Source organism: Coenobita brevimanus, chromosome 26 (genome assembly GCF_032717465.1).
Source record: "Coenobita brevimanus isolate Jiangsu-jjx chromosome 26, ASM3271746v2, whole genome shotgun sequence".
Classification (NCBI taxonomy): Eukaryota; Metazoa; Arthropoda; class Malacostraca; order Decapoda; family Coenobitidae; genus Coenobita; species Coenobita brevimanus.
In genome coordinates this window covers 11663092-11681824 of record NC_136979.1, presented here as the reverse complement: position 1 = coordinate 11681824, position 18733 = coordinate 11663092, and the positions used below count along the sequence as shown (strand labels likewise).

Below are 18733 nucleotides of genomic sequence, written 5' to 3'. Positions count from 1 at the left end.
ACAATGATTAGGTGGATGTGTAGTGCGTCCCAGCATGCAAGGTCTGGGGGGGCTGGGTTTATGAAGGAAGAGTTGAGAGGTAGGATGGGACTGGAGTGTATTGGTGTTGTGATGAGGAGAGGTAGATTGAGACGGTGTGGGCATGTGGAGAGGATAGAGGATGATAATTGGGTGAGGAAGGTGAGAAGTGTTAATATTAGGGGTGGGGTTGTGAGGGGTAGACCGAAAAAGACATGGGACGAGGTCATTAAGTGTGACCTCAGGGAGGGTTGCCAAATGTGCGGTTTTCCGCACAATTGGGTTATTTTTGAAGAGCTTGTGTAGGAAATTTTTGGCTTGTGCAGGTTGGGCTATTTTGAGCTATTTTTAAGGTATGTCATACAATGTTTTGGGATGCTAGAATTAATGAGTGAGAGGGCTACACATATTCCCTGTTACAAAAAAGGGATGCAGCTGTGGCTGAAGAGGTCCATGAGAGAGGAAAGAAAAAGAAGAGGGGGAGGAGGTAAGTAGTAAGTTGTGGGGGGAAAGGGAGAGAACCTGTGATGTGGGAGAGGAGGAAGCAAGTGGGGTGGGAGATATGCTGATAATCTTGAGAGGAGGGAGACTGTGGTCAGGCAAGGAGGGGCCTTGCTGCCCGAGGGGGGGATGGTGAGAGAGAGGGGGGTTGGGGGATTAGTGGGAAGGGCAGGTAATGAAGGTTAAAAATACGAAGCAAGTTACTGTATATGGGCACATTTTCCGAAAAAAGGAAAAAGACGGCATGGGAAGATAGGAAATCTTAATTAGTGTGAGGGTGAAGTGAAAAGAAAGCAATGAGTGTGATTATGTGTATGATAAAATAGAGCTACAGTACAAGGAGTGCCACTGTCACTTTTTGGCATTATAATAATCATGGCACTGTATTTCATCGTCACTTTGGCACAATAGCCCCATCCCCGTCCCTCCTCCTTCCCATGTCTGCTGGTGGTCCAGTCCGTCCCACCCCTCCACACACCCGTGTTTCTCACCTCCGTGTCAGGTCATTAAAAACTCATTATTTTTTCTTGGGTAAGAGATAATCTGGAAATTCCGAGGATATACCTGGCCTGGCCTGAACGCAATCCCACCTGCACAGTCATAGAAGAATAAATGGAAGTGTTTTGCCTCAATTCCACATTTCCACCTCTAACTAAAATAATTAAATCAATCACCTCAACGTTCTCCCTACGTGTCAAGTGGGGTTGGTGGAGGATTAGTGCCTGTCCCTGTAAAACAATTAACTCTAAGCCCTTGGCCACCCCGTTTGGGATACATGGCGTCTGGCAATGAGTGAATGAATGAAACCTCAGATTTCCCCCTAACCGATTAAACATCATTTTCCCCATAAGTGAAAAAGAAAACCCATAAATTTGGGGGGAAACGCCACATCAGGGAATCCTGGCCAGTAGTATGGACAGTGTAATTAATGTAAGTTAGGAATATTAGTGTTTATCACGTTGGGCTATTTTTGGGCTATTTTTGAGGTAAAGTGTGCGGGTTGCATCGCTGGTGACTTGGCAACCCTGCCTCAGGGTTAAGGGACTGAACAGGGAGGCTGCAATAGATCGTGCAGCATGGAGAGCCGCCAGTAGTTGACCAAGGCTGACACATGCAAGCATGTTGGAGCCTTTTAAAACGAAAACTATATATATATATATATATACAGTATGTATGTGTGTGGTGGATGGGGGCACCCATCATCCACTCAGTGTAGAGATGCATGATCTCTACACTGAGTGACAAGCCAAATGGTTTCCTGTACCCAGGAAACCATTTACTACACTGGGTGGTAACCACATAACCGGGGTTTCTGGCAGGGTTAAGTGTCCCCCAGATTCCCTCATCCAAAATCACTTAATCATGGCAGTTGTTTCAGAGAGCCCCTGAGGGCCCAATACCTGCCCAGGACCCCAACCAAATGGGCAGACTCGCATGGCCATGTGGAATGTGAGGTGTGAATGAGGAGAGCAAGAGAATGGAAGTGGTGAATATGTTCAAGAGTGCGAGATATGCCATGATGGCATTGTGTGAAACGAAGATGAAATGGTGTTAAGTAGAGGAGTGGGAGGGTGTGAAATGTGTAAGATTGGGCATGAATGGGTGAGGAAGATGCAAGGAAGGAGTTGCTTTGTTGATGAATGAGGTGTGGCAGAGTGGAATGAGAGACTACAAATGTGTCAGCTCGAGGGGTATGTATGTCAAGTTCAAGAGTGAGAATGTGAAAGTGGCAGAGATTGTAGCGTATGCACTGTATGAGGACAGGAGTGAGAGAAAGACAGTTTTGGGATGAGCTGGGTGAAGTAGTGGGAGAAATGCGGAGCTATAAAGTGATTGTAGTGAGGGGGGGGGGGAAGAGTAGGCACTGGACCTGAGACATAATGGGTTGTTATGGAGTACCAGGAGAAAATGATAATGGGAAGCGACTAAAGGATATGTGTCAGGAGAGGAGGTTGTGTATTTGAAACTCGTATTTCACACACAAAGTTGGACATAATTATACTTGGTATAGAGGAAATGGAGATCGTGTTGAAAGAAGCCTGATTGCTTACATGCTCGTAGAGAGGTCGATGATGTGAATGGTTGCTGATACGAGGGCCGTGAGAGGATGATGTGGAGATCTGTCAGATCATATGATTGTGGTATGCAAGATCAAGCTGAGAGGAGTGAGGTGGATTAAGACAGAGAGAGGAGCAGGCAGGGAGAAAGACTAAAAGTTGAGAAGCTGAGGATCAAAGAAATGGCAGAAGAATACAGGACCAAAGTAGGAGAGGAGTTAGAATCAGTGAATTGGAATGAAATGGATCTGGACAGCCTGAGGAATGCATATAGGGATTGCTTAGTTAGGAATGCTCAAGCAGTGTGTGGTGTGGCAAGTGTAACAACAAAGAAGAAAGGTATGGCATGGTGGGATGAGGAGGTTAAGAAAGTCTATCTATCTATCTATTGCCAGACGCCTCAATCCCGTTTGGGGTGACCACAAACAAATCGCCTCCAAGTCGCCCTGTCCCCCGCCATTTCACTGCCCTGCTCCCAACTCACACCCCCCTCTCTCATATACCTCTCCACCCCCTCCCTCCATCTCATCCTCGGCCTCCCCCTCCCTCTTCCCCCCTCCACCTCACTCACATACACTCTCTTTGTCAGTCTTTCACCCTCCATCCTCTCCACATGGCCAAACCACCTCAGTGTGTTCCTCATAACGCTTCCTATCACATCCACATCAACACCACAACGCTCCTTTATATCCTCATTCGTCAGCCTGTCTCTCCATGTGACTCCACAGGCTCCTCTTAAATAACTCATTTCCACTGCTCTCACTCTTGACTTGTGTCCTTCCAACAATGTCCAAGCTTCACTTCCGTACGTTAGAGTTGGTATCACAATACTGTCATGTAGTAACTTTTTCACTTCCATGCTCACTTCCCTGTTTCTTATCACTGCTTTCAAAGAACCAGCAACCTTTCTTCCCTGCTGTACCCTTTCAAGCACTTCACCCTCCAAACCTTCATCCCTACTCATCACACTGCCCAAGTACTTAAACGTACTCACATTTTCCAATTCCTCACCATCCAACCTCGCTGTACAATCACTAACTTCACCTCTCTCAAAGACCATCACTTTACTCTTCCCTACATTCACCTTTAGATTCCGCTTCTTACACACTCTCTCGAACTCATCCACCAAGCCTTGCAGCTCCCCTTCATGTTCACTCAACAACACAGTATCATCTGCAAACAACAGTTCAGGGAGTTTCCATACACTATCCTCTCTCACCAGGGCCACTCCAGCATCTACTACCCTACCTTGTACCTCTTTTATTACCCCATCCATGTACAGATTGAACAACCATGGAGGCATGACACATCCCTGTTTCAAACCAACTTTCAAAGAGAAAAATTCACTTAGTTCACCATCCACATGCACTGCAGCCTTCGCACCATCGTACATACTCTTCACAGCATTCAACAACTTCCCATCTACTCCATATATTCTTAACACTTTCCACAATCCTTGTCTATCCACCCTGTCATATGCTTTCTCCAAATCCTTGAAAGCCGCATACAACTTCTTTCCCTTCTCAAGAAACTTTTCCACTAAAGATCTAAGAATGAATATCTGATCTACACAACCTCTTCTCTTCCTAAAGCCTCCCTGTTCCTCTCCAACTAATTTCTCTGTTCTTTCTCTAACTCTGTTTATTAGTATCCTACCATACACTTTTCCTATTATACTAAGAAGACAAATGCCCCTATGATTACCACACACTTCTTTTTCCCCTTTTCCTTTGTACAAGGGAATAATTATACCTGACTTCCAATCCTCCGGGACTCTACCTTCCTTCCAGGCCAATCTGCACATCTTCCACATCCATTGTACTACTATCTCTCCCCCATGCTTCAGCATTTCACCACACACTCCATCAATTCCTGGGGCTTTCCCCGATTTAACTTTCTTCATTGCTTCCACAACTTCTATCCTACTGATTTCTTCCTGTCTTCTCACCTCCCTCCTTCTCCAAGCCATTCCCCAGCCATTTATACTTGCATTACTTCCATCCTCTACGTTCAACAATTCCTTAAAGTGTTCTCTCCATCTGCTCACTTTTTCTCCCTTCTCCACTAGTAATCTACCATTTTTATCTTTCACTCCCCTGCTAACTTCACTTCCATCCTGTCTTACTCTTTTCACCTCTCTCTAGAACATTTTCTTACAGTCCCTCCACTTTACACTCAAATTCCTTCCAAATTCCTCATCCACTCTCTTCTTACTCTCTCTTACTAATCTTTTCACCTCTCTCTTTCTTTCCACATATAACTCTCTCTTCCGCCTCTCAACTTCTTCCACGCCCCTATTTCTCATCCATTCATTGTATGCTTTCTTCTTTTGTGCCACAGCCTGTTTCACCACTTCAGTCCACCACGCTGTTCCTTGCACCCCCCTCCGTCTTCTCTTCCTTCCACACACCACATCACATGCTGCACATATTTCTTCTGTAAATATCTTACACACACCTTCCACGTCTCCCATCTGCTCGAATTCATATTTGCCCAATCGTTCCTCCACTTCTTTCTTATACTCTGCCTTTTTCTCATCCTCTTGTAACCTTTCCACTCTCCTTGCAACTACTCCTTCCTCTCGTCTTTCCCTTCTTTTTTTCCTCCATCTTACTTGCATTCTAATTCTGGCCACCACCAAGTAGTGGTCAGAAAGTCCACTCCCCCAAGCTCTATACACTCTTGCATCCTTTACACATTTTTGCATCCTTTCATCCACACACACATAATCAATCATTGCCTTCCTTTCATTCAGTTCAACTCCTTCCTCTCGTCTTTCCCTTCTTCTTTTCCTCCATCTTACTTGCATTCTAATTCTGGCCACCACCAAGTAGTGGTCAGAAAGTCCACTCCCCCAACCTCTATGCACTCTTGCATCCTTTACACATTTTCGCATCCTTTCATCCACACACATATAATCAATCATTGCCTTCCTTTCATTCAGTTCACCACCCACCCTTCTCATCACTCGCCATGTATACCTGTGGATCATTTTATGCCTGAAGAGGGTATTGGCTATCACCAACCCCCTCCCAGCACAAATGTCCACTAACGCACTCCCATTCTCATCTATCTCAGCAGGCACGCCCCACTCACCAACTATTCCATCCACCTTCACATTCCCAACTTTACCATTCATATTACCAATCAAAAACACTCTCTCATTCCTTCCAAACTTTTCCATGCACACTTCTACATTTGTCCAGAACTCCTCTCTCACTCTTCTAGCACGATCTTGCGTTGGTGCATACACACACACAATCGCCCACATTTGTATTCCAACTTTCAACTTTACCCACACAATCCTTGACCCAACTGATCCATACTGTCTTATGCTCCTCTTCCATCTTTTACTCACAACTATACATACTCCTTCCTTTGCCCTCTCATTCTCACCTACTCCTGCACATATACCCCATCCATACTCCCATTCTCTCACACTTTCTCCTCTCCATTTTGTTTCAGTTATTCCACATACATCCACTTTCGCACCCTCAAGCACCTGGACAATCTCTCTCTCTTTCACCTCATCATTCGCTCCCCTTACATTCCAAGTTCCAATTACCATGTCCTTTGTCCGGTCCTTGGTCGTCATTGTTTGGTCAGTTCTTGTCCGAGGCTTATTGTTTGTTTTTTTAGTTAGTTGTTTTCCGGGGAGGGGCACTAACCCTCCGCCAACCCTTTTAGTCGCCTTTTACGACAAGCAGGGATACTGGGGGAGTATTCTTGAAAACCCCCCGTACCCCCAGGGGAGGAAAAAATGAAGAAGTGGCTAAAGTGGTTACAGGACAGGGGTTCATTTGAAATAAGAACTGAATATATTGAGAGCAAGACTAGTGAAGAGGAAAAAGAAGGATATAAATGATGATTTAGGAAGAAAAATGAATGCGAGCTTCTCTGAAAATAGGAAGTTATTCTGGAAAGAGGTGCAGAAATGTGGAAGTGAAGGCGGAAAGAAATGTGATGGTGTGAAGTATGTAGGTGGTAGATTATCAACACATGGGGATGAAGTAAGGACCAGATGGAAATAATATTTTGAAAGCCTAATGAATGGAAATAAAGAGAGCAGAGCAGCTGTAAACATGAGTGTGTTGGTTCAGATGACTGCCTGAAGAGTGTGACTGTAAATATGTATAAGAGGTAGGGTGATGCCCTGGAAATAGGAAATTATAGAGGCAAAAGTCTTTTAGAATAGATAATGAAGGTAATGGAAAATGAGTCCTAGAAGGTATGATAAGGGAAAGATTGAATATTAATGAGATGTAGTTTTGATTTATGCCAGGCAGCGAGACCACTGATGCTATATAGGCATCCCCCCGATTTTGTGGGGGTTAGGGGACACAGACCCCCATGAATTTAGAATTTTTGAGTAATTTTGACACACACTCCAAAATTCCCTTATGGTAGCTTATAACCCCTGTAAGCCCCTAGAAACCATCACAGGAACCTAAATCCTGCTTAAAACAGCACAGATATATAATGTATTGCTGTACAGTACAGTATACAATTTACTTCAGTAAGAAACAACCTGTAAATGGGTATGATTATAGGAATTAAAGGTAATTTTGTTGTTGTTGACTGCCACTGACACTGCGGCATTGTGCATAAACCCAAAAATCATATCTGGGGCCAGAAACACCATAAAATATCACAAATATATACTGAAGTACTGTATAAAACTTTAATAACAAATAAGCATTTAATGGGTATGGATTTTTTTTTTTTTTTTTTTTTTTTTTTTTTTTTTTTTTAATAACAGAATGGAGGAAGGAAAAACAAATTAATTTAAAAAAATAATCCATACACCAGATTACTTGTGTCCTCTTTTCATAAAATATCTGTAACAGTTAGACTTGAACATCTGTGGGTTGAAATTTGGAGGGAAACAACTCTGGCGAAGCGAGTTCCAGAGAGATGCTGTTCGGGGAATGAAAGAATTCTGATAGGCAGAAGTTGTGCAATATGGCCGAGTGACATTCCAGTCATGAACGCTACCAGATGCCCGTGTAGCACGAGGGAAGGCATGGAGAGGTGGCACGATGGACGCAGCTTCGTCTGAGCATTTGCCAAAAAAATGTCTGTAAAACAATGCAAGGGAGGCAACATTCCTCCTTACTTGTAAGGGAGGTAGTTTATTTGTAATGGCAGGGTTGTTAATAATTCTAACAGCCTTGTTCTGAATTTTATCTAGTTGTTTTAACCCCTTAACCGTGAGGCGTCACTTTTGTGATGCTTGGGAGCAAGGGATCATACCGCGGGGTGTCACTTGTGATTCTGTGTTATTTTGAATTCGCCTGGGCTTTCAAGTGGTGGCTTGTATCATCTATCAGTACTGCCAATGTCCAAGACTAGTCAGCACTCCTAATCTCTTCTGTACTCCCATCCATTGTTGACAATTTAGCCATTTCTCTCCGTTCTTGACTCCCCTCCCTACCTCCCCTCCGTTACCCTCTCCTCTCGCCTGCCCGGCCATGCTAAGCTAAGTAAATCTTCCCTGGAATTTTCCACTGATTTCATCCATTGAAATAAGCCCTATGCCTTATTCTTATACCAAATAATATATACCAAAAAGAAATAAGGTAAGTGAGAGTGCTATACACCTGGAATTGGCTAATTATCACCTGACAACACCTCACGTGCACTCGTTCGCTAATTTTCGCTGTTTATTTCCCCTTGAAATATGCCGTATAATCTATTCTTGTAATAAAAATATATATAAGAAAGGAAGGGAGAAGCCTAAGTGATATTTACATTCACCTGGAACTACCTAATTATTGCAGGCCACCACACTGTATTCCCTAATTATTGCAGGCCACCACACTGTATTCTACACTAAGTAAATCTTCCCTGGAATTTTCCACTGATTTCATCCATTGAAATAAGCCCTATGCCCTATTCTTATACCAAATAATATATACAAAAAAGAAATAAGGTAAGTGATAGTGCCATACACCTGGAATTGGCTAATTATCATCTGACAATACCTCACATGCACTCGTTCGCTAATTTTCGCTGTTTATTTCCCCTTGAAATATGCTGTATAATCTATTCTCGTAATAAAAATATATATAAGGAGGGAAGGGAGAAGCCTAAGTGATATTTACATTCACCTGGAACTACCTAATTTATAATTTATTGTCTAGATTTCCTGCCAATCATTTCACAGCTATATATTAGCAGCTCTCACGAGGTTGACGTTGGCAGTAATGCATTCTCCCTAGGTAGGCCACCCTGGTCCATCAATATCAGTTTACTGTCGTCTTTCAAGGTGAAAGTACGTCAGATTTGCTCCTGCTAACTTCCCCCGCCTTTTAGCCCCATGCAACGGACCCTGTGACCTCTACCCCCTACTAAACCTCGTGTGGAAAGAGGTAAAGGGCTGACAATTGACAGAGAGTGACTACGATCTTTCTGGTAAGTAAAACAGTGCAAGTGGAATTGTAAATAATGTGTAAATAATGTGTAAACAGCAAGTGAAAGGAATGATTGTAAATATAAGTGAACAGCAGAAAATAGTTTTATAAGTTACTTCAAGTGACAGTGCATAACATAGTGTAAATAAAATAGAAATGTAAATAATGTAAATAAAATAGAGAATGTAAATAGAAATGTAAATGAGTAGTATTATAAGAATATGAGTATAAATACTAGGAATAATGAAAGTGAAAGTTTCACTCTACCATGTATGAATACTATGAGTTATGAGAGTGAAGGTGAAAGTGACATTCACTCTCAACGCTATATACAGGATGAGAAAGTGAATGCTACGTATTTTACTGAAAGGGAAATTGAATCCCTACAGTGACAATAAACTACTATTACTGAAGGAAACTTATGGATAAAGACTGTAGATATATATAAGTGTTATATAGTAATAGAAATATAAAATGTGAGTGTTTTTATGAATAATAAATGACAGAACACCAGCGGCGAACGATGTCAAGTGGGAAAGTCATACGCCCTCGTAATTTTCATTGCTTTCACTTTTTTTTTTTTTTTTTTTTTTTTTTTTTTTTTGAGTATGGATTCCAAGCTATTTGAGAATCATAGAATAGTGTTTCTAGTGATAAGATCAGGCTGTGATAATCATATTACGGGTTGTCGGGAAGTGTAAAGTGGAGACTTCGTTACCCAACTTCAGAGATCTCCACAAGTCCTACGGTACTCGATGAAGGCTCAACAAACACCCCAGGAGAAAGCTGAAGGTATGTCCCATAAGCATATGTGATTTTAATATTCTAGGACTAATAACTGATTTTTGGCAAATATTTTTAGAGAGTCAGTCGGAGCGCGAATATGCCCGCGGGAGCCGCAAGAAAAAGCAAAACAAGCCCGCTGTTAAAGGGTTAATGCAACCTCTCCACATCCATGCTACAAGGGTGAGCAGTATCCAAGCTGAGACTGCACATGACCCTTATAAATTATAGCTAACTGCTCGTCAGTGAAGAAGTTACAGACTCTGTACAATAATCCAAGTTCCTTTGAGGTGGTTTTAGCAAGTGATCTAACATGAGAGGTCCAGTTGAGGGCATTGTTAAGTGAAACGCCAAGAATTTCAATATTTTTGGTGATGGGAATATTAGTAGCACTGAAGGTAATATACGAATCTGGCAATATCTGTCTATTAGTAAATTGTATATATTTAGTTTTCATAGCATTAAAAGAGACAGAGTTGTTGTCCCCATTCACTGATCGTAGATAGGTCTTGATTTATGGAGATGACTCTACTGAGTTGAGAGGTAGAGATATTAGACTTTGTAAGTGGGTGTCTGAGTGTGAATGAACTATGTAGTGTTGAGTCATCTGTGTATGAGTGGATGGGATTGTGGGTGACAGATAAGAGATCATTAATAGGAACCTGGAACAGGGTTGGCGCCAGAACTGACATCTGCGGCACGCCGGCGTTAATTGAGTGGAAATTGAAATATACATCATCTACTTTTACTCTTATTTTCCTGTCACTAAGATATGAAGAAATCAAAGGAACAAAAGACGTTAGTCCATAGCAAGGGAGTTCGGGCAGCAGGGAACAGTGCCATACTCTGTTGAAAGCTTTAGAAATAACAAGGGCTACTGCATTAGTTTCTCCATGTAGGTCAATTGATTGATTGATTGATGGTATGAGTTAGGAGATTGAGTACCAGTATGTCAATGGTGGATCTTTTGTGACGAAAACCATATTGTCTATCACTAATTAAGTTGTTGGATTCAAGATGTTTAACTAATTGCTTATTAATTAAAGTTTCAAATACCTTACCAAGAGAAGATGTGACAGCTATTGGTCTGTAATCAGGGGGGTCAGAGGAACTTCCTTTCTTCGGAATTGGATGGATATTGGCTTCTTTCCATGAATTTGGGAATAAAGAAGTAGGTATGCATAGTCTGAATAATTTATCTAGAACATAGGCAAGTTCAGGGGAACACTTTTTCAAAACAATTGGTGGAATTCCATCTTGGCCTGGAGCTTTGTTGGTAGGTAAATTGTCTAGGATGGATTTTATGTATCTTGTCTGTATTTTAAGTGGGTCAGTTTCGGGAGAGTCAAGTTCTAGTGCTGGGACATTCTGGCTGGTATCGTCTATGGTAGAGTTTCTGGCAAATGTACTGTACTAGCAAAAATATCTGCTTTTGCATGTGGGTCATTTGTAATGTTGCCATCTGAAGATTTTAATGGGGGAATGGAAGATGACTTATTAAAGTTATTATTGAAAGAATTAAGAGTTGACCAGAATATTCTATTGTCATTAGGGTTGTTAAATAGTTTTGATGCTTGCTTTTGTAGAAAGTTTGATCTAGCTAGATTTAATACAGCTTTCGCATGATTTCTAGCAATTTTAAATTGAGAGAGTGATTCTGATGTTTTTTATTTTAAGTAAGAGTTATATGCTAATGACTTTTGGGCTGTTGCTTTGGCACAGTTGCCATCAAACCATTGTGTAGAGTTTGATCTTTTAGTGAACTGTTGACTTGGTATGAATAAATCCATACCAGCTAGTAGTAAGTTGCAAATGTGGGACTGGGTAGAATTGGGATCACTAGAGAAGAAAGACTCCCATGGAATGTCAGCAAGATAATTTCTAAATCCATCCCAGTTTGCCCTATGAAAGTGCCATTGGGTCACCCTGACAGGTTCAGAACGGGGAGGTGTGGGAGGGTTAACTAATGAGGCTTTGATGAGATTGTAGTCAGAGGATCCAAGTGGTGACAGTACTTCTATCCTGTATTGATCTGGATTATTTGTCAAGAATAAATCCAAGAGATTGGCATTATGGTCAGAATTATCAGGTATTCTGGTTGGTTGCCTTACCAGCTGGGTGAGATTAAACGATTCTGCAAACAGGTAGCACTCTAGTTCAGCTTCGTCAGTCCTGGCAGAATGCAATAACCATTCAATATTATGTATGTTAAAATCACCCAAAATGGTAATTTCGGTGCTAAGGGCAAGGTTAAGGTTACTCAACTGTGTGGATATGGAATCAAATACACTGGGTTCCAAAGAAGCATTGGGGGAGCGATGAACTACACAAATATATTTGGTAATATTATGACAATTTAGTTTGTATAATGAGTAATCAAAATTGGATGAAGTGAAGTTTAAAATAGTATCAATTGCATATTGGGATTTGATATAACAACAGGTGCCACCCTTGTAACGGTAGTTTGTAAGGAGATGGTAACCGGGAAAACAAAATGGGGATATATCAATAGAGGGTGAGATTTATGGTTCTCTGAGGAGAAGGGCCAAAGGGGATATGGACTTAAGGAAAAAATGGACTGAGCTAAAATTTGTGGTAAGGCCGCAGATGTTGGTGAAGAATAAGGCTGCACTTTCACCTCCTCGCTGACGAACATTACCAGAAATAACAACAGTTGCTGCTGGCATAGTCGCTTGATGGCGACTGGGAGGACCTTGTGCCACCAGCCCTACCCTGCTGGTGATGGCAGTCCAAGGTACGACCTCATTTGATAGTATAACATTGCAGCGGCCATTACTAAAAGAGAGTGAATAGAAGGTGTGATATGTTATGATAAGTTAGGGCATATTGTTTACCTGGTGACTTCCACCACCTCCCAAGACAGTGTGTATCATGTGCACACATCAGGCAGTGCGAGACTGGGGAAGTTATCACGTAAATATTTTACCTCAATTTTTTGTGCAGTAACCGTACCCATTAAATTTAGAGTTAACTAACCATTGACTCTGGAGATAATGTGACGACTTGTTCGATGATTATGATGATGATGATGACAACGATGAACGTGAAGATGATTAGCCATGCAGTTACCAATTGTAGATGACTCGATGAGATATGAGAAGTGTAACTGCATGGCATGAGGAGTCTACATTTGCATAGACTCCCGATCATCTCCCTTGCTGTTATTGCTGCTTAGTAGTGGTAGGTTGTCAATGTTGAGCACAGAAGCAGGTGATGATGAGTCGTCAGGGTCAGGGACAGAAACAGGCAAAGGGACAGGCACAGGCTCAGGGGAGGGGGACGAAGACTCGGGAGTAGGAGGCTGCGGTCGCCTTGTCAGGAACATCGTTATTGGGAGCTGTGACCTTGCCAGCTTCATCTCTGAGAACACTGTCTTATAGGGGACAATAGCATCATCTATGACGCTACAGTATTTACTTTCAACCCCCTTTCCGTGGACAGGTCCTTGCTGTAGAAGAAATCCTTGACCTGGGCAATCATCCTCATTCCCTCCACCAGCATCTCCAGGGTGAGGGCTTGCTCCTGTGGGGCTTCGTCTGGGTGCTGTTCCTCCTCCACCTCACTTGCCGACTTAACCATTTTGACGAGTTCATCATCTCTGAGCCCCACCTCATGGCCCTTCATGAGTTCCCTCACCTTCCGCTCCTCCATGTCATTGAAGCCTTCACCCCCAATGAGCCGTGCCAGCTCCATCGTCCTCCTAACGGCCTAGTCCACTTGGTCACTAGGAGCAAACCCCTCAAAATCATTGACACACTCCAGCCACAGCAACTTCCAGCAGCCATTCACAGTTTCAGGCTGCAAATCTTGCATGCTCTCCTGCGCCACTAAGAGGCAGTCTGGGATGGTGAACCCCTTCCAATAATCCTATACACCAAGGCCAGGATTTGTCTCCATGGCTGAGTATAGCCTAGCCATGGACCAGCAGGTGTAATAGGCCTTAAATGCACTTATTACACCCTGGTCAAGCAGTTGTATCAGGGAGGTGGTGTTAGGGGGCAAAAACACCACTTGCACCTCCTTGCATAACCCTTCTAGTGACGTTGGGTGGCCTGGAACATTGTCCAGGACAAGCAGGATTTTGAAGGAAATGCCCAGCTCCTATAGGTAAGACCATACCTTCGTCAGGAGGAAGTGGTGGAATCATGTCATTAAAATGCTGCTGGTGCTCCATGCCTTTTTATTACTCATCCAGAACACAGGGTGGAGGTTCTTGTTGTGGTGCTCGAGTGCTCGGGGGTTTTTGGATTTGTAAATAACCCAGGCTTAATCATATGCTCAGCAGCATTGCCACAGGGGAGCAGGGTGCAGCGGTCCCTTGCTGCCTTAAACCCAGGCGCCAGCCTTTCCTCCCTCGCGATGTAAGTTCTGGAGAGCATCTTTTTCCAATAAAGGCCTGTCTCATACACATTCCACACCCACTGTGGCCTGTAGCCCTTCTTGTCAATGATATTCTTTAGTTCTGCCGGGAATGCTTTCACAGCCTCATGTTTGGCCGAAGCGGATTCCCCCGTCCTTTTCAAACTGTGCAGGGAGAACCACTTGCAGAATCAGTTGAACCACCCTTTGCTCGCATCGAATGGGGGAGGGCTGGTCCTAGGGCTAGCACTGGTGTTAGGGACAGCACTGGTGCTAGGGGGTGTCCTGCTCTGCCTGAGCATCCTGTTGTGCCTTCTTCGCAGCCATCCCTGCATAAAGGGCCTTGGCCTTCTCCTTGATGATGTTGTTGTCTATGGGATTGCATTTTCTGATTTGGCCCACTGTCCAAAAATAGAGAGCATGCTCCATCTTAGCTAGTACCGTATCCCTGGCATGCAACATTTATGTAGCCGAGGGAGGCGCAGTCACTGCCAGCACCTCCCTAATCTTGTTCTCGTTTTTCTTAGTGGACCATACCGTGCTTTTGTTTACATTAAAGTTTTCCAGCAGTCGTATATGTCATGCCCTCCTTACACTTATCCAGCAGCTTCACCTTGTCTTCTGGGCTCATCATTTTCTTATGGCACTTAGGGATGGTGCCCTCACCACTAGAAGAGGCAGGTCACCTAGGGCCCATGCTGGATACACCTATGGGATAACAAGTTATCACACAGTTATCACAAAAAAATAAAAAAATAGGACCATAATGCTCTACTGTTTTCCACGGCACTGCATTTATAACGCAAGCACACGTGACGGAGAACTAGGCTATGGCACAAATTAATGCTGACCCTAGGCTACAACCCCTGTATGGCATGCACATGTGATAGCACAAGTTATCATATCAACATGCACAAAAACTCGTAAAATAGGGCCGTACTTTGCCCTGCAGTATAGCATGGCACTGCAGTTGAAGCATTTGCACAAGTGAGAGCACTAGAGTAGGGCAATAAAGGAAGTTAAAAGTCAATAATTAGTACAGGTACCAAGCGAGAGCGTAGAGGAGGCATTATTGATGCGAGTGCAGGGGAGAGAGAGAGAGAGAGAGGAGTGGACTGGGCTCAGATGCAGGTATGTATTGGTGTGGCCTCCTCATGAAACAATTTGCGGCTGGCTGAGTGCGGGAAATAACCGATGCTGCAAAATGCCGCAAATGCCTTCCAGTGCTTTCTGCAGACTCGGATCGCTGAAAAAATTTTTACTGGGGGAAAAATCCACGTAAAAGCGGAGGCTTTGAATTTGGGAGGTTGCCTGTATTCATTGTCCAACATCATCAGGAAAGAAAAGGGATTTGTACTGTTTTCATTGATTTGGAGAAGGCCTTTGACAGAGTCCCTAGGGAGATGGTGAAGTGGGCAATGAGAAAGCTTTGAATTGAGGGATGGCTGGTTAGAGTAGTTATAGCTATGTTTGTGGTTGGTCGCACCCAGGTGAGTGTGAATGGAGAGTTGAGTGAGTTTTCTGCAAATGTTGACGTGCATTAGCGGTCAGTCTTGAGCCCCTTATTGTTGGCTTTGGTGCTTGAAGATTTCTCCCATGATTTCTGAAATGGACTCCCGTGGGAGATGTAATATGTTGGTGAATTGGTGTCGATTGCAGAAAATGAAAGGGAGGCAGAGGAAAGATTTAGGAAATGGAGACAGACTGGGCCCCGAGGGTTTGAAAGTAAGTGTGGATAAAACAAAAGTGATGGTGTCCAGGGCTGGTGGCGGTACTGTCAAAGCAGAGGGATGTGGCTATGTGCAGTTTGCCACAAGTGTGTGGAAAGTAACTCCATCCTTTGCATCATTTGTGATAAGTGGGTGCATAAGAAATGTAATGGTATTAGAGATAGACTGTGAGATAATAATGATTTTGGGTGTGCAGTATGTCAGGGAGATCAAGTAGAGAGTGTAGGCATGAAAGGATTGTTCTCGCTGGCAGTTCTCTTGAGTGTGAAGAGGAGTTTTGTTATTTGGGGGACATGTTATGTGCTGGAGGTAGGGCTGGACCTAGCTCTGTGGCTAGGGTAAGGAGTAGTTGAAGGAAGTTCAGGGAGCTGTTGCCTTTCCTGTCACTGAGGGAGCTCTCCCCCGGTACTAAGAGTATTCGGCATGTTAGGGGTGTAATGCTGTATGGTTGCGAGACCTGGACAGTAAAGGAAGAGAATATTTGTAGGCTCCAACTTATGCAGCAGTGATTAGATGGATGTGTAGTGTGTTCTTGAATGCCAGGCCTTTGGGGGCTAGAATTATGAATGAAAGTTGAGAGGAAAGATTAGACTGGAGTGTATTGATATTGTGATGAGGAGGGGTTGATTGAAGGTGATTTGGACATGTTGTGAGTATGAAGGTTGACAGTTGGGTGCGGCAAGTGAGAAATGTGAACATCGGGGGTAGGGTTGCAAGAGAGACTGAAAAAAAACGTGGGACAAGGTCATACTGTGTGGCCTTAGGGATAAGGGACTGAATAGGGAGGCTGCCAGAGATAGTGTGTAGAGCTGCCATTAGGTGACCGAGGCTGATGCATGCAAGCATGTTTAAGCCTTTATAAATGAAACAAACAAAGCATATATATGTATACAAATACAATACTACAGTCATCTGGTTGTACATTATCTTCAGTAAATGAATGTGTATGTAAGTCACCATAACAATCAGCCTTTTTTTTTTTTTTTTCCAGGGACGAAAACAAAGAATCTTAGGATTCTTGGCATGTGTAGTGATGGGCCTGATATGTTTCTCCCTAGCTGCAATGTATTTTCCACTCCTTGTGTTCAAGGCCCGCAAATTCTCCTTACTCTTCACTCTTGGGAGCCTGTTCTCAGTGTTAAGGTACATATTCATTTTCTTTTAATGTTATATAGTTCATAACTTTATAAAATATTACCAGGCCAGGATTGAGGCATAAGATAAAGAAGCTACAACTTTGAGCTCTACAGTCTGAAGGGGCCTTTCAAAATCAGATTTTTAAAATTTTATTTGTTAATTATATATTTTAGTTATGATTTATCATAATTAATGCACTCTGCATGGATTTTTTATGCATCTTGGCAGCATTCTTGTCAAGTTCAGTTGTTTCACAGACTCTCTCTGTAAACAGTTGCCAAATAGGACCTCCACTGCTTCCCATGCCTAGGGTCCCATCATATCTTGATCTTGCCCTGTGTATTACTGTGCATTGTTGTGCTTGGAAGTACACTATGCTGCATGACTGTTAGTATTGATTTTTGAATTATCTTTTCTTTGCAAACTTGTTTAATTTAATATTACTTCATATCACAGTCATTTTTTTCATGTCTGCATTGTGGGAGGCAGAGGCAGAGTGGCTAGAGAGGTGGCTTGTAGTTTCAGTGTATCCAGGTTTTAATCCCAGCTGGGGCAGGGAAGGGTTTAAGAATTGTAATTTTGTTAAAGCAGTCTTTACTGATCTACCATAAAGGCCCGCCGATGTCGTAAAAGCACTCCAGCTAATACCAATATGCCAGTCATGCATGAGACAGCCCTAGCATGTATTCATTATGGATGGTGGGTGTTTGGGCAGAAGTGGTGACATGTCGAGATGAAGTACATTGGAGGGCTACGGAGCCACAGGAAACAGACTGTCGGATGTCTGTCCAGAGTTGGTCTCATGGAAAAAAAAAAAATCCACGTATCCCATGGTGTGTACCACAGTAATCTTTTCTGCCAATTGTTTTCTATTTCTTGGTAATTTTTGCCTGTGGATAAATAATATTCCTCTTCTATTTGGTCTCTAAGATGTGATTGTTGCATTAGGGAATATATACGATAAGTAATTTATTGAGTACTGTACCATGTTAAAAGTTATAAGGTACAGTACAGGCCTACCCTGATATCCGGCAGTGTTGCGTACCAGTGGGAATGTTCGGTCTGCGAGTATGTTGGATATCGAAGCAATTTTCCCCATAAGATACTGAAGAAAATTCAGAGATGTATTCCAGGCCCAAACTCATACTCAAATAGAGATTGACTTAGAAACACCATAGGTAATGTTATTATCCTCATAAACAGTTCTGCTGCTAAAAATGAGACATAAACATCACATACAGGAAGGTATTCAGGCCAAGAGACACAGCGAAAGTGGAAGAGTGAACGAGCGGACCTGGAGGTACGGAAAGGGAGACAAGCGGGGATGGGGGAGAGTGGGGGAACGAGGTGGTAGACAAGTTGGGGTGGGGAAGGGTGGGGGCACAGGGAGGTAAACAGGCAGGGGTGGGGGAGGGTGGGGGGATGGGGAGGGAGACCAGCAAGGGTAGGGGAGGGTGGGGGGATAGGGAGGGAGACAAACAGGGGTGGGGGGAGGGTGGGGGAATAGGGAGGGAGACAAGCAGGGGTGAGAGAGGGCAGAGGGACTGGGAGGGAGACAAGACAGCAGACTGTAGCACCAGTCAAGGAGGGCAGTACTCCCAAGGTGGCTGGAAAGCTTATGACGGGGAGAACTGGAGCTCCTGTTTCATCAGTCCACAGGACTAGTTCCTGACCATCCCCCTTTGATGTACTTTTTCATTATTTCAGTAATACA

At 43.3% G+C, this 18733-nt stretch overlaps 1 protein-coding gene across 1 annotated transcript in view; it reads left to right on the top strand.

Moving 5' to 3' along the window:
• The window catches only part of LOC145394186 (uncharacterized), a 109253-nt gene that overhangs the window by 33621 nt on the left and 56899 nt on the right, over positions 1-18733 (top strand). Inside the window, exon 3 of the mRNA XM_080268171.1 lies at positions 16874-17025. Within this exon, the coding sequence (XP_080124297.1) occupies positions 16874-17025 (152 nt within the window). The remainder of the gene's footprint in view (positions 1-16873; positions 17026-18733) is intronic.